General features: G+C 40.2%; 1 protein-coding gene across 1 annotated transcript in view; it reads right to left on the reverse strand.

Annotated features, from left to right (window-relative positions):
* The window catches only part of thsd7aa (thrombospondin, type I, domain containing 7Aa), a 148,211-nt gene that overhangs the window by 76,141 nt on the left and 47,162 nt on the right, over positions 1-24,908 (reverse strand). Inside the window, exons 2-5 of the mRNA XM_054605990.1 lie at positions 17,902-18,536; positions 17,351-17,550; positions 11,040-11,288; positions 7,527-7,708 (exon numbers count right to left, since the gene is read on the reverse strand). Of these exons, the coding sequence (XP_054461965.1) occupies positions 7,527-7,708; positions 11,040-11,288; positions 17,351-17,550; positions 17,902-18,536 (1,266 nt within the window). The remainder of the gene's footprint in view (positions 1-7,526; positions 7,709-11,039; positions 11,289-17,350; positions 17,551-17,901; positions 18,537-24,908) is intronic.

Raw genomic sequence — 24,908 nt, forward strand, 5'->3', positions numbered from 1 at the left:
AAAATAGCAACCAGTGGTGCTGAATACAACCAGGCCCCAGATTTTCTGTTGGATTGAGGAATTTTGATTTAACAAAACTCTATGTAGGAATAGGCACCATGTCAACACAATACAAAAATATTAAAGCTATTTTCATAGGGGGGTATATCATACCATATCTTGTCCTCCTCTTCAAGACAGGAGGACAGTATTAAGAAATAAAGAAGGACCCACTTAATATTGTACTTGCAAATTTCCTGATAAAATATCACCCAAATCACATGTTGAACCCAGGACTATTAGATCCGTTGTGGTCTGGAGCCCCGGGGCAGTTGCCCACGTTTCCCCATAATCCTAGCTTTGCTAGTCAGCTTTAAACATAACATGCAGTTAAGGATGAACGACACTAATTTCTTTGGCATTTGTTCAAAACAAAAGCCCTTGGAGACAAGTTAAACAGGTGGAAAAAAGGATAGGATAGGATGCTCATATCCTCAAGTTTCCTCACAGGTGGCGAAAAAATATATTTCAGCAAAAGAGAGTAATTTGTCTTCAGGGCTCTCTCCCAGAGAGAGTTTATTTTGAACCAGATCATGATATTTGCCTTGACCAAACTAAATAGGTTTGTTGCTTAATCCTTAAGAGATTATTGGCAGAAAGCCCTGAAGATAAACATGCTTATTTCTCCCACAGGGGGCTGAAGTGTACCACTAATCTGAGACTATGTTCTAAATAGGACTAAAAGCATTAGCGTTCCGTTCCAGGTGAGTTTTCATTTCTACATTCACTCTAAACACAAGCTCCATAAATTGTGTGTTACCGAGTTATATAAATAAAAAATCACCTGGAAGAAAACATGCGTGCTTTAAATCCTATTGAAAAACAACGTTCAGAGGGGGACTTCAGTCCCTTGTGGCTGAAATGATTATTACAACAAAACAAATGATCTTGTCAAAAAAAATCACCAGCCAACAGTTTTTTTATCTGTCATAAACACAGGCAAGAGAACAATTTAGATTACACTTAGAAAAAAAGGATCAAGAGATTGTTTTTGTTATCATTTGCCTCTCAGGGCCTCTGTGGAAACCAAGGGCATATAAAAATTTGACCTGATAATGGAACAAGATGTTGGGAGTGCCAATGGAGATCATTAAAGTCATTCCAGTACGTTTAATACTCTGGAAACCATAAAAAGTCCGAAAAAAATGTCATGACATTCCAAGTAATCGTTTTTCAATATTTCATTCTGAACTGACCAACAGCCTTAGCAATCCCTAGAGCCACACCACTGATGTGTCTACAACTTTGGACAAGCGAGTTGGCCAGTCAAACAAGGGTGTATGGGAATGCTGACAACTGGCAGAGAACGGTCACAGCTGACTGTGAAATGCCAAATCATTCCAACGGGTTACAATTTACAACTGGGAGGTATTAAACTTGTGATAAGCAAAAGTAAATATGCCACTGCGCTAACAGGTGCTGCAAATTATTTGTTGATGACTTAAATTCCAATATGTCCATGTGTTGTCATGCCAACCAAACATTCCCATTTCTTAAAATAAAAAGCTTTTCATCCGCATGGTTCATTCAGACCTTTTGGAGGATTATAGCCTTTTGTTCTCCTCCCTCCTTGTCCAGTCGGAGCAGCTCTTCACAGTCACAACAAAGGCTGATTAATGGAAATATCCTCGCAGCCTGACCTTGCTGAGGTATCTCTGTGCCAGATGGTCTGGTCTTCCCTGTGCGGCGATTCCAGCCGCCAAATTAGGAGCCTGTGCGGCCACGTGCCACCTGCCATTAATAACCAGACTCCCAGTTCCTTTCCAGGGGAGGATTCATGGCATCACCGTGGAACAGCTGGTATCCAGCATGTCACGGTTTGCTCCCCAATTAAGTTTTGCATCGATCGGAACTAAACAGGAAAAACTGCTGTAACAACTTACACACGGTAACATTCAGAGGAAATGGTTATCTTCACAAAGAATGAGACACTGGCTATGAAATTAGTGCCACCAGGGATTACAGAAGCTGTTCATGATAATCAAAAACTCTCCAATTGAGAACGTAGCATTGTAATAAACAGTGATGCTGTCAGCAGTTATCGCTGCATGTCTGAGAGAATTCCAGGACTGAGTGACTCCTTCGCTTCTCAACTGTGAGTTCATCAAATGAAGAACAAGCAGTGATCTGGGATAGTAGATCCCAGTAATCAGACTGGGAATGCTGTGTGTTCACATATATTAATGCCAGACTATCCTATCTCAGTCACTCTGGGATTTACTGATCATCCTCGAAAGCAAATTATAAGATTGTATCAGCTTTATTGGTCTACGGTGACTTCATGAACTTCTTTAATGATAAGATTCTAACTATTAGAGAAAAAAATTATAATCTACTGCCCTCAACCAGTACCGATCGATCCATAGCTGTAGAACCTGAAATATATTTAGATGGCTTTTCTCCCATCGACCTTCAACAATTGACTTTAACTATTTCTAAGTCTAAACCTTCCACCTGTCTCTTAGACCCGATTCCGACTAGGCTGCTAAAGGAAGTTTTACCTTTAATTAGCAATTCTTTATTAGAAATTATCAATCTGTCTTTACTAACGGGCCATGTACCACAGGCCTTCAACCTAGCTGTAATTAAACCTCTTCTTAAGAAACCTACTCTTGAACCAGAGGTGTTGGCTAACTATAGACCTATATCTAACCTTCCGTTCCTCTCCAAGATCCTTGAGAAAGCAGTAGCAAATCAGCTCTGTGACTTTATGCATAACAATAGTTTATTTGAGGATTTTCAGTCAGGATTTAGAGTGAATCATAGCACAGAGACGGCACTGGTGAAAATGACCAATGACCTTCTAATAGCTTCAGACAAAGGACTTGTCTCTGTACTTGTATTGCTAGACCTTAGTGCTGCATTTGATACCATTGATCACCAAATCCTATTACAGAGATTGGAGCATCTAATAGGCATTAAAGGAACCGCACTTAGCTGGTTTAAGTCGTATTTATCAGACCGATCTCAGTTTGTATATGTAAACAATGAAAGCTCGATGAAAACCAGGGTTAGTCACGGAGTTCCACAGGGGTCTGTTCTTGGACCTATTTTATTTACCTTATATATGCTTCCCTTGGGGAATATTATCAGAAAACACTCAGTAAACTTTCATTGTTATGCAGATGATACCCAGTTATATCTATCAATTAAGCCAGACGAAACTAACCAGTTCTCTAAACTTCAAGCATGTCTTACGGACATAAAAACCTGGATGACCTGTAACTTTTTAATGTTAAACTCTGAAAAAACAGAAGTTATCCTACTAGGCCCAGATCACCTTCGAAATCAATTATCTAACGATATAGTTTCTCTAGATGGCATTGCTCTAGCATCCAGCACTACCGTTAAGAACCTTGGAGTTATCTTTGATCAGGATCTGTCTTTTAACTCTTATATAAAACAGATCTCAAGGACAGCCTTTTTTCATTTACGTAACATTGCGAAAATCAGGCAAATCCTGTCTCAAAGCGATGCAGAAAAACTAGTTCATGCATTTGTTACCTCTAGACTAGATTACTGTAACTCCTTATTATCAGGCTGCTCTAATAGGTCTCTTAGATCTTTACAGTTGATCCAGAATGCTGCAGCACGTGTTCTAACAAAAACTAAGAAAAGAGATCATATTACTCCAGTATTAGCTTCTCTGCACTGGCTCCCTGTTAAATCAAGAATAGAATTAAAAATTTTTTTACTTACCTACAAAGCTCTAACTGGCCAGGCACCGTCTTATCTTAAGGAACTTATAGTTCCATATTACCCAACTAGAAAGCTGCGCTCAATCAATGCAGGGTTACTTGTGGTTCCTAGAGTATATAAAAGTAGGATGGGAGCCAGAGCCTTCAGTTATCAGGCTCCTCTTCTGTGGAACCAGGTTCCAGTTTCAGTCCGGGGGCAGACACACTCACCACTTTCAAGAGCAGGCTTAAGACCTTCCTTTTTGATAGCGCTTATAGTTAGGGCTGGTTCAGGTTCGCCTTGGTCCAGCCCCTAGATATGCTGCTATATGCCTAGACAGCCGGGGGACTACCTAGGATACGCTGAGCTCCTCTCTCCTCTTCTCTCCCTCCATCTTTATGTATTAATCTCCTATTTATGCACATTACTGATTTTGCTTCTTCCCCGGAGTTCTTGTGCTTTCTCGCCTCGCAGGTTCCCAGGAATCGGGATTATATTTGGACTGTCATCGTGCCACCTACTGAGGCCGTGCTGACACCCACTACTACTACCACTATCATTATTAGTCACATTACTATTATTATTGCCTGTACTATTACGCTTATTGACTTGCTTGTACCCTGGAGTCTTTGTGCTTTCTCGCTTCGCAGGCTTCTATAAATCGTGGCTGTACCTGGACCGTGGTCGTGCATCCTGCTACGGCCCTGCTGACACCGACTGCTACCACCATTATTATTACTAGTCACATTACTATTACTATTACCTGTACCATTAAGCATTTTAGCTTTACTTCCACCCTGAAGCCCTTTTGCTTTCTCGCTCTGCAGGTTTCCATGAATCGTTGTGGTACCTGGACCATAGTCGTGCCTCCTGCTGTGAGCCGACTGACACCCACTGCTACTTCGATTATTATTATTAATCACATTACTATCCCTATTTTCATAACTATAATTCTACTGTAATAATTGCTGCTGTTATTATAAGTAGTCTTATTATATGAATCATTTATGTCATATACATTGAATGTGTTGTATCTCTGTTATGCTGTTCATTCTGTACACATGACATCTATTGCATTCTGTCCATCCTGGGAGAAGGATCCCTCCTCTGTCGTTCTCCCATAGGTTTCTTCCTTTTTTCTCCCTGTTAAAGGGTTTTTTTAGGGGAGTTTTTCCTGTGCCGATGTGAGGGACGGACAGAGGATGTCGCATGTGCACAGATTGTAAAGCCCTCTGAGGCAAATTTGTAATTTGTGATTCTGGGCTATACAAAATAAACTGAATTGAATTTGATTTAATTAATTCGGGAAATCAAGGTAATCTGGTTGATGTTTTGTATGTAGGAGGCAAGCAATGTTTGAGCATGGGCTGCTTGTTCCCTAGCTTCTGTTAATTAGTTATTCACGTCCCCTCGATGGATTCTAAAGTGTAGCAAAAAACACCATAGTTATTCAGCATAACTACCCTACCTTATGTCAGATACCATGTCATAGTGAAAGAAATTATGTTAAAACACATTGGCCTTGTTAAAAAACATTATTCCATGATAAAAAGGGTTCTCTTCTTCTATCAACGTCCTGCCACTTAGATAGCCATCAGTTGTCATTATTTTATAAAAAACATATTACATGAATATTCTTACTAGTGGGTAACTCATTTTAGCATGGCCAAGCAATACTTAAGCAAAGAAAGAATATCAATAAAGGGACTTAAAATGTGTTGCAATAAGTTTCCCATTTTAGCTGCTTTCAGCCCTGAGCTGGTAATGCTCCACACTAGAAAATGACTTTTTCCCTTCCTTAAACCTTGTTGATGCCAGCTCTGACTATACCTGCTGGCTGATATGCTATTGTGAAAGTTGTTTGCACGGTAAAAACAGTAAGCTGACCAGACACTCATTTTACTCTAGCCAATCAGTTCACATTATGCAAACACATAATCAGTCAGATGCATCACTAGTGCATTGTAAGACAGCAGTGTAGCCAACACAGAAACATCTGAAAGAAAAAAGTAAGAAATTGTGCAAATGAATATGGGGGATGGATACGGGCCCCTAATTTACATAATGATGTGTCCAAGTTAGGGGGTGCTAAAAATTATACTATAAGTGACAGAAGAAAACCTGTCTCAGAGCGGAGACAGGTGCAAGCTGAAAAGAAGAAGGAGGCTGCGGCTTCCATTATCTCATCCATAGCACTCTTGTTTCTTCTCTCCCTTCTCTCCATCTGCCACCAACCATTGTCAGTGACACCTTGAAGCCACTTTTCACCTGTCATAATACCTTCATTAATGCCCCCCTCTTCCATCCAAAAAACACTTTGCTTAACAATTACCGTGTTAACATGCAGACAGGGCAGCTTGGCTAGAGGGGCAGCCACTATTTCATATCTCCTCCTGACATTGTATGCAATGTCAGGATGTATCCTGACAGTATATGTAAAAGGGAAGAGTTGAAAGTAAGACTGTTAACGACATTGGCAACGTGGAATCTTGTAGGAAGGAATCCATAGGATGAAAGCATCTGGTTGGTTCCGAGCATCTGATCTAAATAATTTCTAGCAGCAGACGCCAGTTCAGCCTCCCCGGACAGATGGACTGAGACTTATGTGTCAGTGCTGGATAAGCATTGGATTGCTACCAGGCCACTTGCAGCCTCCGTGTGCTCAGTAATGCCACCAATTTATGTGAAAGCTCATATTTCATCTGCTATCCTCTCTGTGTGGCTTTTGCATGTACATTAGCATATTCATATAGCTCAGTCCCTAGATTTAATATGAGGGAGAAACCTCTTTAATTCTTCACTCTGGTTCACACATGGCTGGTGAGGCAGGGGGAGGATATCAGCAGAGCTCAAACAGATGACACGACTTTGGTATGTGTGTGTGAAACACAAGCCTAAGCAGATGATGCAAAAGCTCATCAACAACTTTTTTTGTCTGCCACTCAACCCTCACAGATGTCATTTGAAGCTGCTTTTAACCAGCCTCTGTCAAAACATGTGCTATTTAAAATACCATAGTTTACCTTACAAACCCTCTTGGATTTCTGTCACCCAGATATTGCTCCTACTCTTACCTGATTTATCATTTGAGCTGATAAACAGCCTTTAGAACAAACATGGTATACAAAGTTGTAAAAGCTCACTTTGGTATTGTAAAAATGTATCAGTTAGAAATGGCCAAACATTTTTACATCCACAAATAACTAATACTAGGCACCTTAATATACTTACAATATTCCAATAGGGAAAATATAGGGTAGTGTGCTTGTGGCAGTCAATCATAGTGACCTAGTGACCAAAGAAAATACACCCAGATGGCGTTAATTCAGAGCCAGAGCCACACCATTTGGGGAATGTTTTCTCTGGCAGAGTGAAGGCAGAACAGAAGTCCCACAGTGTCACATTTAAAGCAGTATGTAGACCACAATATGAAATGCATTGAAATCTATGTATTTTAGTAACTCTAGATTCTGTTAGTATTCTTTTTTAAAGTAGAGATGCTATCTCAAGGCCACCAAACTGGATGCCCTCCACTTAGTTGTGCCAAGAGATTCTGTCCATGAAAATCACAAACAGATCGAGCGGCAACGGACACACTTGGCGGACTCCAGCACCAGCACCAGCATAGCAACGTTGGCTTGAGACATCTTTTTGATTCTCTTGCATGTTTTTTTTTTACACAGAGTGTATAAATCAATGAATATATAAGACAAAATCATACAAGCTAAATGAGTAAAGTGAACAAACACAATATAGCAATACAACAGAAGAGTAGAGACAATAGAAGAAAAGCATGCTGGGAAAGTCACCTTCTTTGCTCCGGAGTGAGCTGAGGTTGGGTGGTGTATCCATGCTGGTCTGGACACAGTAGACCTCTCGAGTCTGAATCCCTCCTCCACACAACCCCGTCTGGTTTCCACGCCGACGGTCCTGTTGGCTCAGCAGCACGTCCACCCTGCACTCGGTCCACTCTGTAGTCCTCCAGCTGTAGCTGAGGATAGAGGTGGACAGATGAAGGGTTAGTATCAGCTCTCCAGAGAAAGACGCAGGGGAAAGGAGATCTAGCGTTTTGTGTTGCTGCCAAACCAACTATTGGTGTGGTGTGATGGTCAAAATTGATTCATATTGATCGTGTGCACATGAAACAGATCAGATATCATTTTTCATTTCCTGTGACATAGAATAAGTTCACCAAATCAATGGTTAGATTTGACAAATGTAATCATTTTCTAAGCGATAACTGAATAAAGGTCATAGATTAAAAAATCTTGTGCATTTTGCATTGCCACCACAAACCATTGAAATTGACTGTTTTATTCCAAACTCCTTATGGACTTATTAGAATCAAATCATCAAACATCCAAAAAGCTATTGCATTTATTGTTGTGTTTACTGATAAGTCCTGTCATCCTACATTTGTTCATATTGTCATTACACTGGCATGCCCTGATTTAAGTTAACATGCCCTCAAAACAAGCTTAGAGTGCTGAGTTAATGGTGAACAAGACACAAATAAAAAGACAAAAATGATAAGCGAATTAAGAAAAACGTTCACCAATTAACAACACATCCATTGCGTAGATTATTAAATTATCTGCAAATACAGAAAACAATAAAGGGCTATTATGATTTTTAGTTAAATCAATTGGCCATGTCAGCATTCAAGTGTGCAAATACTTTTTTCTCCTTCGCTGAAACTGTTCTGGTACACCTGGTCCAAAGAATGGGATGATCACACCAATATCTTTGTGCAACCTTACATATAAGGTTTATTATTAATCTGACTATTTATTGGTGTGTCAAAATGGTTGAAAATCTTGTTGAAAAAAAACCTGCTTATAAAACACAGCACACTAGCAATCCTCTTCAAAATACCATTTGAAGAGCAGGCCTAGTGGGTTAACCTTTTTTTAATTGCTCTGAGGGACATTCAATAGTGTGCGTGGCTTTTTGCAGGCACTGATCAGCATCAGTTGTGCCTCAGTGACCCAGGGTGACGAGTATCTCGAAGCATTGTATGAAAGACTTTTTATGCTGTGGACCTTAGATCTCTGTTTACAATAGGCCCCAGGATTTACAATTTAACCAGCCTTTCCTCAATTTTTTAAGCTGAAAGCAGGTTTTTAATTGCAGCATTGATTCGTTTGTGTCTGGTCAGTGAAATAACAGCAGTCTGCTTCAGCAATAATGTATTGTGGTCTCCACCCCGAGGTCAGAAATTGTAAATCCTGCCTCCATCTCTGCTGATAATGGAATTCATTTGAGGTCGCCAATGAAAGGCTCCATATTCATGACCAAGGTCTCTCTGTCTTTCAGTTGCCTCTGCACTGCTGCGGAAGAACGAGGCCCCTGGGAAAGCATTGCATCTTGGGGCATCTTGCCCAGATGGGGACACTCAACAGAGCAGTTCTTCAGCACCACGGACAGGGCTGCTGGCTCTCCTCCTGCTGTATGCCAAACAAAGGGCGGCAGGAGTCGATGAACATTGATTAAGTCTTGATGGTTAATTCACTCTACCTATAAAACAGAATTATATATTTTATAATTGTGTTATAGATAGATTAAGTGAAACTGGAACTATCAAAATATGTTCTAGGAGGAGGGAAACCACTTTACATTTATTTTAAAGTCAAGTTTTACCCATATTCTTACTCAATTTATTATTCTAGTTTGAAGCGGCCTTGGGCTTCACTGTCATTGCTTAACCATCACCAGCTGAACAGATTGAATACCCGCTCTGATTGTTTGCTGTATAAACCCACATACCAGCAGCGTCTTGCCATGTCAATCCCAGTGCTGACCTGCATAGAGGCTTCCAAAAAGCTGCAATTTGATTCCATATCTTAGCTGTAGTATCTTGACGGCTGTCTATATGGTGTTTTTTCCAATGTGATGCATTAAAAGACTCTAAGCTATGCAATACTGACAGTGTATGCAGGTTGGTGACTATGAGAATGCACTGCAATTGTTAATCTTCAAGTGTCTTCTCATAAAAAAAATCCAACATTTGCATTGGATGAACAGTGGATTATTATTTTATTTTCATTTTACTTTACTTTTTGATTCTCTTGGATGTGGTTTTTAACACAGAAAGGATAGATCAATAAATCAATAAGTTATAATCATGCAGGCTAAATAAATAAAGTGAACCAACGGGGGTGAATGACTCACATCTACAGTAGATAAAATAAACCAATTCAGGAGAACAGCAGAGATGGTAGAAGTTATTAAAAGCTAGGCTCTGTGGCAAAGTCATCCTTTAAAGTAAGAAGACATAAATGTCTATTTCCCTCACTGCTTCAAGACAGACGTTTGACAGACATTTCATTTGACAAACAAGACTGAGTTTACAGACATGCTTGTGGCTTTGTGCTGCTGTAACTAGACACAGAAGTGCTTTGAGCTAACATGAGTGTGCTAACACGCTCATGAAAATGCTACCATGCTGATGCTAAGCAGGTGATTTTCAACATTTTTACCATCTTATCTAGCAGGATAACATTTGAGAAGTAGCACTAAACACAAAATGCAGGTGAGGCTGATAGGATGCAAATTTGTAATTTGTGATTTTGACGAATTTAATTGAATGTAAGGTTTTTGATCATAGCCCCAAGAATTTGACAAATTTAAATGCCGATCTGATTATGTTGGCACAGTTCACCTCCCAATCAAAACTACATATTTTCCTCTTACCTGCTGTGTTATTTGTCAATTTAGAATTTTTTGGTGTGAGATGCCTCGTTATGGATATAACAGCAGAGAGATGTCTGCCTTCTCACCAATATAATGGAACTAAATGGAACTAAATGGCACTCGGCCTCTGGTGCAAAAAAGTGCCAAAGAAATAAATTTGAACTCAGTAGCAAAGTCTCTTTCCAGAAATCATGACCGGGTTACCCAGGGTATACCAAGTCTATGGTTTACCCTGGGTAACCCGGTCCGATCAAGGGTCACCAAGCCATTACAAATCATCCTGAGTGGGACATACATGAGGGGTACATGGACCAAATTTCATGTCAGACCATCCAATCATTTTTGAGACTTTTAAATTAAAACCACACATGTCAACCTCATGGCGGTGCTAGATGAATAGTCATCAACAAAGTGGATTAATCCTCTGGGGACCATGAATGCGTGAACCAAATTGCATGTTTAATCAGAGAATAGTTGGCCATGTCTAGAGCCATGCCGTTAAATGAAATTGTTAACAGTAAAGGTCCAGGATGAACCTGAGTCACCATGAAATTCTTTACAGAAAGAAATGTACTATGGCTGTAAAAGCCAACTCGCGACACTTGACTCTCTCTTTGTCCGATACTTACACAATGCAGGGTGGCACTCCGTCTCCCTGGGGGCTGCAGGGCTCCTTCTCCTCCAGCTCTGGACAATCTGCTCCTCCATCAATTGGGAACTGGTTCACTTTTCTGGTGCGAGTGCGCTCCCCCTTGGGCCCGTTGGGGTCGTAGCACTCCTTGGAGCAGGCTGACCACTCAGACCATTCAGTCACGTCGCAGTCTTTGGTCATGACGCAGGCCTGGAAGGTCACCGGCAATGACTCCTGAGAGCACAGGCTGGAGAGGAGAAAACAAAATGCCGTAAGACATGATGGAACTTCAATACTCTTATGTAAGATTGCCAAAGACATTTCAACAAACGGTAAATAACCCAAATCTCTGAAACCCGGAGAAAACCCTTGCTGACATGGGGAAAACATGCTAATGCCTCGTATCCAGCCCAGGATCAAACCCTGGCCCCTTCTATGAGCTGACAGTGATGAGCACCACATCATAGAGCAGCCCCCAGAAAAATGGAGCCATATAAGCAAACAGCACAGTAGCTGCCCATACACACCATAGGACTTCAACAATAGGCTGATTAAGTCATCATCCTTAGGATTTCAGTCCTTGTTGATTTGGTTACATGTCTGGCTTCTCAAGAATGTTGATGATATAGGTGCTTGAGTTTTGTATGAAATGAAGCCCAGTATCTCCAGAATTTATATCCACGCTTCCACGTTCCCAGGGTCATCATACAGTATCAATGCAGGAAGCAGTTTGCCCTTCATGAAGAGATAAGGAACCTGAGGTGTGGACATCAGGGTGATGGATGAAGACGCATCCAAACTTTTCGTTTTAGTTTATTTAGTTTATTTTATTTGCACAATTTCCTTTTATTAACTGTGACTACAATCTCGCACTCACCGTTAATAACTTTAACCACATCTTATCCACAGTTTGTTTGCTATAACAGACAAACACAAAAACTTTCCCAAATTCTCAAATATGAATGTAATGCAATGTGGGCTTTTGACACCATCCTAAATCAATGTTCCTTTCTGCTAATTTAGGAAATAAAACATGTTTTTACTGGGGGCAGAAAACACACATTGAGCTGCCACTCCGTCAGAAATGCAAAGGAAAAAGAGGAGCCACTGGTACTGTGCAACCAACAAACTGTGTGATTTATCAGCATTTAAATGATTTATTGTGTTTGTCACATTCTTACTAAAAAAGACAAGAGAAGACAGTCAATCACTCTTTAGGAGTTGGTAGACAAAAGACACAATCCAACAGCAATCTTTTGCGGTAGAGACAACAGCTTGCAGAGTGAACCTTAAACCAGACAGCAGCCAAGTTACTCACACTAATAACAATACAGCTGATATGACCCAACATTTGGCAATTCAACCTGAGAAAATACTGGACAGCTCAGGTTAAACACCAGAAGCTGATACCTGAACGTTTTGTACACTGCTCTTTGGTAATGATCAGAAACATTGGAGCTAAGCAAACATTTTGCCAACCTCAGCATCAGAATTCATATTCACACACACACACAGGGCACACTCTCCGCTTGGATATGCAGCAAGATGCTGACAAGGTAGAGCCCCGCTGTCATTATGGAGGCATTAAGGCTTTATATTAGTCGATACCGATCCATTAGAATATGCTCGGATTAGCTCCAATGTAATATCGATATGTCTATCAACAATGTTGTCTGACACAGTAATGCTGGACTTATTATAAAATTAAATTGGTAATGGCATTTGTCTAACACATCACCCCTTGTTCATTCATGTGCAAGTAAAGTCAATGCGAAAGTGTCTTAAAGTTGCATTCTCTCTACTAGCCAGCAGGGGGCGACTCCTCCGGTTGCAAAAAGAAGTCAGATTGTATAGAAGTAGCTGAGAAAATGACTCTACTTGATCTCACTTAAATGATTAATTACCTCATGAGACATTGTAAACATGGGTTATGTTCTCAAACACAAGTTTTAAATCATTTAGGATATTCTTAGTAAATAATGGTCCCATTTAGAATGAAATAGACCTGTCTGGGTGTTATCTGTGTTTTCCACTTAACTTAAACTCTCTCACAGTGTGTTCTAAATTCACTACAGGTAATTGTAATGTCTTGGTTCCCTTAAAAATGTCTGTGCTCCGACCTCTCATGTCACTTCTGGTTGCAAAAAAACAAGATGGCATCAGCATAAACCAAGCTAGCGACAGCCAAAATGCCATAACTTTAGGTTTCAAAACATAAGTCCACAGACAAATGAATTACGTCATGGTCAAACTTAGTTTACAGTCTATGATCATTGAATCTTTTTTGAATTTGAATGCCATACTGTCTAAACATAACCAACATGCTATATAAAGAGGTGATTACAGTACACAAATCTATTGCATTGCTGTTGCGTGAAAATGTTTGCTATTGAAGATATCCAGGATACAATTAAGTCTTAGGGATTCAAAGTTTTTAAATGCAAATAATCATGTGACTTTGGCATATAGGCTAAAAACCTAACCCGAAAATAACAGCATAAAAAAGTAAAAGAGTCAAAATTGAATGAGTCAAGAAGCATCATATTGACATCACAGTGTCCACAGAAGCCACACATACAGCAGAAGTTCAAAATAAGAGCAGCATTTGCTTGTCTGTTAAATTGCCTTTACATTTGTATTTGGGATTCTTTAAGAACCAAATAAAGAGTGACTGTTGTGTAGGGATTAAACAGATTTAAAAGAAAAAATGCTGCTGTTTTCATCCTGCAGCTTCCCTTTTTCTGAGTTAGCTAATGTGATAAACAGGGTTTGAAAGTTGTTCATTACAAACCCAAACAATTTGTTATCTGTATGTGGAGCGGCTGCTTCACAGCATCATGGCTTTGTTTGATGATGGGATTGCTGAGGAGTTTAAACTTCCATTCTCTGGTTCTCTTCCATTTATGTCTCAACAGTTCCATTTTTCCTCAACTTCTCCACACTTCTGTAGGCTTTCTGAAGCTTTGTGTACAAACTGTCTGTTTTTTTATTTTTTTCCGTCTGTACTTTTTGTTTTATTGAAGTTCTCCTGCAACCATTCTTTAAACCCTTTTATAGTAAAGCCAGAGCCGCAGTGTCTGGAGACAATCTAGTGATCATGGCAATATGAAGCTTTACAGATATAAAATGTAACAGTTTGCACTTTGGGAGTTTGAAAGTACTTAAAAGAAGTGAAGCTTTAGAATGAGATGTGATTAACTACCTCTTTTGCTTGTGCGACCGTAATTATCTATTCCAAATTGAATGTGGTGACTGGTCAGTATCTGCAAATCCTCCAAATTACACAACAAAAATGGTAATTCTTTATTTTTCAAAAGAACCCAACTATTTGGTTTCTTGATAGACTTTTCAAAATCCTGCATTGATGCAGGTTCTCTTAATAACGTTTGCTCTTACCTTGACAGCTTGTTGAACTTTTATTTTATGGTGCACCAGAATCAGTCATTACTTTATTAACATATGCATGGCAATGTTGGAGCCCAAACAATACAAAACACTGTCTTCTATTGCAGATACAATTTTGATGAATTAATTATTTCAGGATCATACTTGTATTTTGGGTTTCTACCATAACATGCTGACATAATTAAATGATCAAACACATTATTTGTTCCTATACTCAGAATGTATTCATCCTCAGTCTAAAACAGTCTTTTTGATAGCCTGCATCTTTAGACACACCTCCTGAAAGCGATTAGAGTAATAGTATGGTGATAACTAACAGCTGTTCCAAAGTGTGTCCCAACAACACATCAGTTACGTCAGACCAGTGACACCTATCATAATGAGGCAATAACTTGATGGAAGAGATTACTCCTGTACCATGTCAACAAAACTGAAGGTAGGATTACTGATCTTATAAAGTACTTGCTAATGTAATTGCTCAGTAACTAAAGTATCCGCAGTTACTGTGAGAACTGCGTTCATGTTTAACAGAGTAACTTAGACAGTTATTGCCATATTAATGCTGTGAAATGTTTGTCATAGCTGCAGACTATGTTTGAAATCCTTTCAAAATCACTGTAGAGAATATTGTGTAATTCATATTTTTCATCTGTCAACATCATATTATAGTTTGACTGTGAAACACAGAAATGTGTTGTGGTCAACCATTTGACGGCTGGTATCAATCCATCTATGAGCTTCAGTTTTGAAGTGAGTCCTGCTGTATACTGGTCCTCTTGAGAAAGAGTATTCCAGTTGTCCTGGGTACATTTTGGTCAAATGTAAAGTTAATCCACTGGGTATCCAAATCCTCATAGAATGGGAGTACATCTCGGCTGTACAACAGTACAGTAGCGTGCTTAGGTCAAACCTGACTCGCTCGTTGTGAAAGAGAGAGGATGGTCTTTTCTAATATTATTATCATTTTAAAGCCTGGGCACTTGGGATAATTAGCAAGTTTAACCTCCAGATAAAACGCAAATGTAAATAATCTAGACTGCATGCATTAATATGATCATCACTAACAAGTAAGCCTCTTTGAAGCTTTTAGCCATCTGGGCATTCCATGACATGCTCTACTCCACTAGAGCAGTACGTCAGAATTAAGTCTCTCATTGACAGCAGGGGCTGTGTAAGAATATGTGGATTTGGTTATCTAAGTCTAGTGTGTAATGTGCTATAGGAATGGTGTAACATGACGAGTGGCATTTGCTTGAAGTTCAAATGTTTTATGGATTCTGACCTTATCCCAGGCATAAAAGCGAATGTAACACAAAGGCCTTGATTTTCTCAGGATGTAATGGACGCTGCTCAGTGGCCTCTATTAGAGCAGAGCAGCACTGCAAGACAGAATGAGGCCATCCATCTCCTCACAAAGAACGTGTCTCTCAGACGTCGCATGGACATTGACCTAGCTGGAAAGCATGTATTGAGACTGTACGTCCTAGTGCTTTGACACATTATTGAGGTGGAGAAGCTCTATGTACACGAAGAAGTACAATAGATAGTTCAACACTGACTAACTGAAACGGACAGCAATTCTTGTTACAACAATTATTGCTGAGGCCAAGCATTGTGAGATTATAAATTATACATGGATACCATCAACGATTGTTCTAATTAAACTCAAGCCTTCATGTAGGATTTTAGAATAATCTCAATTAGACCTGAGTAAATATTAGATTCAAGGCAGGAAACAAAATATAAAACTGAAGGCTTACAAGGTTTACCTGAGTGTTATGAGCCCTGACATGTGAAACCACTGAGCCACAGTCAGCGTTGTGAGCTTGAACGTGCTCACAAGGCACTGACAATGCACAACAACAAGCCACATCCCTCCTTCTGAAAACATGTCAACCTAACAGTACGAGCTCTTCAAAGGGAAATTAATATGAACATTTTTAAATACTAGCTCTCTTTTTCATCTTACTTTCATTTGATGAAATGGTAAGTTAAGAAAAGTTGTTTATTTATTCTTGTCTGTTTGTGTGGAGTGGCGTCTAATGACAAATAATTTATTTTTACCAGATCTGTAAAAGACAGCTATGGTATGGGTAAGGTTTTTATTTATTTTCTTAATTTCTTTTGCATTTATATGGATAGCACCTTAAAACCTTACACCACCTGGGCATTCCGGTATATTTAAGAAAAGATTGTAGTAATGGCAAATGAACAATTGGTGAAACTATGACTAAGGTAAGGCAAATAAAAAACTGAAAGTTAGGGACTGTGGTTGAAAAAAAAACATCAGTAAATCAGTATCTCCATTATCTTTAACCTCTTATTCTGTTCAGGGTCGCGGGGGGCTGGAGCGGATCTTTACCATGAGCTAACAATGATAGCCACCACAACACCGTGCAGCACCCCAGTAAGTCAGTATGACTTCCAACTATTTAGGTCACACAGCATGTTGTCTGGCCACACTCGAGGGCCGTTTGCTGATCATCTGATGACGATCAACAATAGGTCCTGATTACATTTGAAAATGTTGGCATGAGAAGGACACAAAATCCCTAACAAACTAAACCATGACGCTGACCTGGGCATCTAATCCCGAACCCCATCCCTTTGAAATGACAGGCCATCCATTGACTGCATCAACACAGCAACCCTAACCTGTATAAATGCTTTTACCTAAACTTAATCCTAATCTGAGAATAAAATGATTTAGACTTGTCACATATGTAACCATTATTCTAGTCTTATTGCTGAAACCGAATAAGTATGACTAGCCTCTAAAGAAAGTGAAGACAAGCCTAAATATTTTCCTTTGAAAGCATACAGTCACACAAAAGCATTGGATAGAAAAACATCATTGCAGATGTGAAACGATTTATAAAGGAAACGTATTGGAGTCATTCTTACCTGAGAGCTTCGACATTCCCACTTTTATGCACACACATCACTTCTCTGGTCTGGTAGCCGACCTGCAGGTCCCAGAACTTTCCTCCTGGGCGGTTTTGGCGGTTTCTGTTCCTCTTCTTCTTGATGAGTTCTCTGGTCTCAGGGTCTTTCACCTTACCCCTCTCCCTTAACCTCTCCCGGACTTTCTCTCTCATTTTCTCCTTCTTCTCTTTGTTTTTAGCCTTTTTCTGTCGTTTTGGCCTGTCTGCCTGTCTGGATGGCCTATCTGGTTTTCTGTTTGCCCTGCCCAGTTTTCTGTTGGGTCTGGAGGGTTTTTGTCCATCTCTGGACAGTTTATCACCCTCTTTGGACCTTTTGTCTCCCTCTTTGTGCTGTTTGTCGCCCTCTCTGCTCTGTTTGTCGCCCTCACTGGACACTTTGATGCCCTCTCTGGATTGTTTGTCACCCCCTTTGGAAGTTTTTTCGCCCCCTCTGGACTGTTTGTCCCCCTCTTTGGAAAGTTTATCAGTTTCCTTGGATGGTTTGTCACTATCTCTGGGTGGTTTGTCAGCTTGTCTGGCTTGCCTTGGCATCGGCACGGAGCAGGGCCCCCATGGTCCCACCCTGAGGCTGTAAAGGCTCTCCTCTCCCTCACAGGGCCCTGGCTGGCATGTCTGAAATTCAGTTAAGTTTGGGCAGGCTGCCCCACTAAACAGTGGTGGAGCCAGAACGAATCTGATCCGGTTCTGTAATCCCATTCCACAGGTTTTAGAGCAGTGAGTCCACAGGCTGAACTCAGATACCACACAGTCCCGTGGACAGGGGATAAGACAGGCCTGCTCTAGCCGTGGTTTAGGCTCAAAGTATTCGCAGATCGCGTCTTCTGCCGGCTCACCATCCGCTTTCTGAACGCAGCCCACCTCACGGGTCTGGATGCCCTCATCTCCCCGGGTACACACAGCAGGGCGCTGCACCCCGGCACTGCGCATTGACACCGGGACACACTGGTTCCAGGCACCCAGCTGCCAGTCGTACAGATCTTTGTGCCAGTCACACACTCGGAAGCAGCTCTGCTGGTTGTCTGGCCTTTCTGTCTGGTCGCAGTTGGTGTGCAGGGTGGTCCAGCCTTCAGAATGGGCACACCATACCGCTCTGCTCTGGCTGCCACCAGGTCCACACTCACTGCCCATGCAACGACCCCATGGCCCTGTAAAGAGTAAGACATCCCATTATAATACATATATTACATACATACATTGTAAGTAATACAACCTTGCTTGTTAAAGAGCAGTCAAACAATCAGACATCAAACCACCACATTTGCCAAACGTATTCAAAAGAGATCACAAAGGTATACCAACACTTTCATGTTTCAATCCAAATAGCGTGGTTTAGATGATCAGGATAGACTTTTGGCCTGTTACATCATGTCTGATCATCTGACTGCTGGTGTTGTTCCAATCTACTGTGTTGTAGAGATGTTCCCATGTTCCCAAATCTAAGCAATTATTTATGTAAGTGTAACAGTAGCCTAATCAACTGCCTAGAATAGTAAGATGTAATCAATCAATCAGAACTATTTTTAACAGACAGAAAAGCCCAATCAAAAGCAAGATTTAGTATTCCACAGAAAAGGGTATTATTTGTAGTTCTAAAGTGCTTCTAAAGACAACACTACTGCCTTTCCACTTCTCCTAAGTGCCTCGGAGTGCAATACTGTGATTGCACTTCCACTGGATTTATGAGAATGCAATTATTGTTCTAAGTTAACATTGACTTTTGACACAAAACCCCTGTTAGGAGCGCAGTAGATGCAGAGCCAGAGCAGCTGAAGACTCAATCAATACAACATAAAAATTAACTGATATGATGAATGGCCTTTGCTATCATTAGACATGTCTGGTGTTACAATGCTGGGAACCTATGTAGGTCCAGAGTCAGCAAAGCATCACTCAGACACTATTGAGGTTTTCCCATGATCACACAAAAACTATTTTGTATATATAAGATTGCAGAGTGTGCTATACTAACGCCACAAAATAATTATTCTGTAATTGAAAAATTTGATTTGTTATATCGAGAGCACTTAATATATATATATATAACACACTCACAAAGGAAAACAAACAAATATAAATGACCTTTGGCACCATTCACCTTCCACAGAACGAACCCTACATAAAGCAACAAAAATGTTTTACTTCAACAGGAAATGCAGGGTAAAAGATGTTGAATCCTTCCATACACCCTGATTTCCACATAAGATCTCTGGAACATGTTGCAAAAAACAATACACTCATGAGCTCAAATAATATAATAATAATAATAACAATAATTCAGTTATTCAAAATCAGTCACTGAATTATCCACAAGTACGTATTCTCGCCTATGACCTCTTGGTAAAAACATGGTGAACCATGAGACTCTTCATGATGCCTGATGTATGTGAGGGAAACCCTGGCTGATCAAAGGCATCTTAATCAAAGAGCAGAAGTAAGTATTTTCTTCGCATAAGAAGCAACTAGGCCCTGCAGTGAAAACACAATGGGTTTGCCATAATACAGTGAAGAAAACCCTAGAAGTTAAAGCTGATGCCCAAATTTACACTTGGTGTCGGTATTGGTCATTTTTTATAATGGTCAAAAAAAGTGTAAAACTTGACAAGAAGTCAATCCTGAAGTGGACAGTGACATGTGATCCATTAAAGGGCACTGCCCCTTCTGCATTTCCAATTGTTAAATACATATTTGATAAAAAATATTGGATGTTATTGTTTTTTGTGTGTAAATACGTTTCAGTTGTTCCTCTTGTTATTGTCCATGGCCAATGATAAAGTGCAGCCTACAGTCTGTCTGTGTGCCAAAGGAAACAGTTTTCTCAAGCCAACAGCAGAATATGTGCAATAAGTTTAGATTTTCCTGGTAAAAACATCATGATTATTAAAGTCAATAGGATACATGCTCTGGGAACCATGATTGTCTGTACAAATCTTTGTGGCATGTCATGATGTAGAGATCTTTCACTAGAACAAAACGCTGGTGGCGCTAGATAACAATGTAAGGGGTGATCAAAGTCACTATAATACATTCTTTAGGAACCTTAAATATCTGCACCAAATTCTATATCAATCAAAGTATTTCAATCAAAACCAAGAATGTCAACCTAATGGTGGGGTTAGAGAAAAAGCCATGGGATCAGCAATGTCCTCAGACCTCATCCATCCGATCTTGAAGGTCTGTGCAAACCTTCATGTCAATCCATTCAATGAATCCAATGAAAGTGATGGATCGACCAAACCTGCTGACCGCTGCTAAAGTGGCTTGAAAGAGGTCTTCCAAACTACGACTGCATTTGAAATTTGTTTTCAATGGTGTGAATTGCCAGACTGGCTGCACGAACCTCCCAGAGAGAGTAGCCATGAAAAATAACCTGAGCTGTAACTGTCTATAATTCATTGTGCGCAGAGTATAAAGTCAGAGGCTGCATTAAACAGTGCTTTATGGTTTCACTCAATAAAGCCGCGATACAGCAATGAAAATGTCAACGGAAGAACCAGCAGGCTGAATTAGCTTATAGCTGCAGGCACAGGGTCGGGATCAATACAAATCAATAGTGGTAGCAAGAAACTGCCCCAGACACAAGAGACAGCTGCAGTCCCAGATCTGGCATCTCTGACCAGCTGTCATTATCCTGTTTGACTGGAAAGAGGAACTACAACACAGGAAGAATAGGATTTCTGAGGCACACTGCTTATTTAATGTCTGTCAGTGATGGAATGGAGAGGTCAGTGATAAAAAAACAGTAATGATTTTGTAATCAGAAATAAAGGTAAAAGGCTACATGCTGCAAGGCTAAGTAATCTGGGCTGGAGTATTTATCCATATCCAGCACTCTAAAGAGGCCCGGTATGTTTATAGCCATAAAGTACTACCTCCTTGGCACATTGTCTCAGCTCCACGCAGGTGTTTGACATAATTTATGAGCATGCCACTGAATGACACGGTTATCTCCAGACCTATGGTGAGCGTAAAAAAACTAAATGAGGATGGTTGTACTCACGCTGGCCTACATCGCCTATCACCCACTGAGAGGAGCCAGGAAGCATGAAGGGCACTGTGCCAACAAGGCCGAAGCTCCAGGAGGGATGTCACACATCTAATCACAGCCACCTCCATCCTCTTACTACAAACCCCCATCAGTAATGCCATTATTACACTGACCAGATTTACCGATTTTAAAATCATGCGGAGCTGGGTTTTTATCCACTGAAAATAAAGGAGAACTTTACTAACTGCTCAATAGCAAAAGTGATTAGTTACATCTGTTATTACATATAACTGTTCTTTTTACAGCCCAGCTTTGGCAAAAGCACTTTGAAACAGCTTCAAAGCCTCAACACCAGGGTTTAAAAATGATTTCAAGAGTTGGTCGTGTGGTTGAATGTATGTATTCATGTTCAGGAGGCAGCCTTGCAGTGACATTATTGTGAGTAGCTAAACTATATAGTAATTATGTCAATGCGATGTGTAGGATTTTGCCAGTTTTTTGTTTAAAACGTTCAAAACATTATCACTAAAATGTGAAGATATTATGTTGAAGACGTTTACGTATTGTTTTACAGAGATATCTACTTAAATGCTCATGCTAACCTGCTAGCCACCGCCCCTCCCGTCTTGTAATACCACTCGCACCTCAAGAGGCAAAGTGAGTCAGTGTAGCATCCAGTCTGCCCTCAGTCCAACTTGAGAGGACGAAGAAGTACTAGTACCTATCACTTGAAATACTCGTTGCTGAGAAAAGTAATTCCATTACTGCCTACCAATGCATATTGATCAGATTGGAATTATGTCGAGTAGGAAAAAAATAAATAGTTCACATCAGTCTGCTGAAAACAAATGAAAGCAAAGGCATTATTTCTTTAACATTAAATTGAATCCATTAGTTTCAGCCAACTTGTACACCTTATGCATCTGGATTCACTTGGTAATGAACTGCTTCAAACATTTCACAATGCAAAAAGCTCATTTTGGTTATATACATGATGTGACTTTGAGACCAGCAGTGGGGTGATCATCTTGGAATAATGCTAATATCTCCCAGGAAGTTTTTTAATTCTTCACTACAATATTTCTGATTTCATTATTGTCAAAGCTAATGCATATGACGAGACTATAACTATAAAAAACAGTGATAACTAACTCAATTTATGCTAAAATAAACAGGGACTGTGGCCTTTAAATATGCATGTCCTAATTGTCCTTCACAGTTTTGTCCACATTTATATAATATGAGATTTGAACATGGTATCAAACTCCAAATCACAAGCAGTGTTTTCAGGGAAAATGAAAAGAAAAGATCAACAGTAAGAGGAACAGCCAAAAAGTGAATACAAGCAAAAGTCTTAAACATTAACATCAAGAGTCAAAGGTGGATGAACGGGCTGATTGGACCAGTGAGAAAAAAGAAAATCAGCCAAAGAGGTTCTACTTGTACCCACAATCCAACACACAGTCCTGTGATCCTCAGCCCTAACACTTTATTGTGAGCTTCTCTCCTCCCAACAGCAGCACCATTAAAGTATGAGAGTCTTCTGCCGAGAACACTGGTGGAGTATGAAATACCGATGGCCTCTGTCACACTCCCAGCGGCCCAAGTTTTGCGGGTTCCTCAGATTTAAAAAACATTTTAAAGCCTTTGCTAAATCCCATCCCTCTTACTGTTACTATGTCTGTCAAGCTTCTGGCAAGGCAATTTACAGCGATAACAGTTGCAGCAAAATGTTGACTGCATTATTTAAACAATGGGTCCTTGACTTTAGACAGGAGGAGGCAGGTCAGTATCCCTAGTTACATGCACCTTGTCAAAAGAAACGTTTTGCTTGTAACATGTATACAGTCTCTTTTCAAAATGAACTTCAAACATAGTTTTCGGATATTTTCGGTTTAATTATGCAACAAAACTATTTTTTTAGGGCTACAGAAGCACTTGGTTGGCTTTAGAAAAAGTTGCAGTTTCAAAGAGACACGAACGGTCACTTGGATGAAAGTCCTCTGCATGTTTGACTCGTCCTACGTCCCGTCCCCCCTGCACTACACAGACTTTTTAGGTCTTTGAACGTTATACATCAGTTGCTGTGATCGTCAAATCATTATGCGGATGGGTTCAAATTGGAGTCAGTTGAAAGCACCGTGCGTACCATACAGTTGCTAAAGGATGCCCTGGTGCATGCATATCAGATGTCAAGGAGCTCTGACAAAGTGCCAATATCTGATGGGTTGGGAGTGAGAACTGGTTGGCTTTCATCAGCAGTTGGCTGGGGCCTCAAGAAGGCTTCCGATTGCACTGTATACACAAAGTGTCACACAAAATTGATAGTGATCCCCTGACTAAATTCTATTTTATTCTTTCTAGGTTTTTCTTTTAAATTTTGAGTTACTCAACAGATGGATACAAATCAAAAGAGTGAAAAAGGATGATCTTTGAAGGAATAAAATATGTCTTTACAACTGTAACACATTTATATCCACTATTCAGAGATAAGTCCACTTAATAGCTGTCAGGCCACATGGGAGCAGAACAAAGCTTCTCTCCATGATGTTTCTCAACAGCACGAGAAAATTGAGATCTGCATGAAATGATTTTGCTCCCAATAATGAGATTGCTCCTTTTGGACAAACCCCACCCTGCAACCCCGGACCTCCCACCTGGTCTCCCTACAACTTTTCCCATGGTGCGAAAAAAAAGATTGGCAATGGCATTTACAGGGATAATGGAAACCAGTGTGAGATGTGCATCCAACCAGTGGCTTTTAGATAAAAAAGCGAGATAAATGAGAGCGGCAGCAGGCAGTCAATCAGAATTCATATGTTGAACACATGTCTATGATAAAGAGACTGTGAAAAGGTTACCATTACCACTGGGTGCCCTCATACCGAGGCAATATTCTCATAACACAGTAAAATGAAGAATTTTTATTCAGCTTTAATCCAGACTAACAGGCCGTCTGCAAAAATAAACAACTAGCAAATAATTGAATCCTTTCTTTTATGTTTGAAGTTTTCTGTTACCACACACCGTCTTACAGATCTTAAAATTGGTTGTATTTACATACAGTGCTCCTACAATGGAGGACGAACTGACCTGCTTTTTGCATGCTTTATGCCCACTGACTTTCCTTGGGCCTCTTTTTGGCCTCTCTGTGTTTCAGGTCTGCCACGCCCCCTTCAAGAGCCTGGAGCTATTGTTCCATCTCAAGACTCCATATTCTGCAACGGATTCGTCATACCTAGCATCCTAATGAACCTAATAGCCCTAAGCCGTGTCTGCCAGCCTCTGGTGCTTCTCTATGTGAACTACGCAGTTCTTCCTGGGAGCTTTCACAACATTAGAATTGCCAAGCCTGGTAGGCTCAAGGGGAAGCATTATGATACTGATATCACTGCAGACCTAGAAGATAATTGGATTATCATTTCTCTGTCTCTAACCTATTCTTGACTACTCTTACAGGCACTCTCATGCTTTCAGTTTGACTTCTTCCAGCTGTTCCTTTCATTATTGCATGATGCGGTGCATCTGTTTA

This window comes from Anoplopoma fimbria, chromosome 10, assembly GCF_027596085.1.
Source record: "Anoplopoma fimbria isolate UVic2021 breed Golden Eagle Sablefish chromosome 10, Afim_UVic_2022, whole genome shotgun sequence".
Classification (NCBI taxonomy): domain Eukaryota; kingdom Metazoa; phylum Chordata; class Actinopteri; order Perciformes; family Anoplopomatidae; genus Anoplopoma; species Anoplopoma fimbria.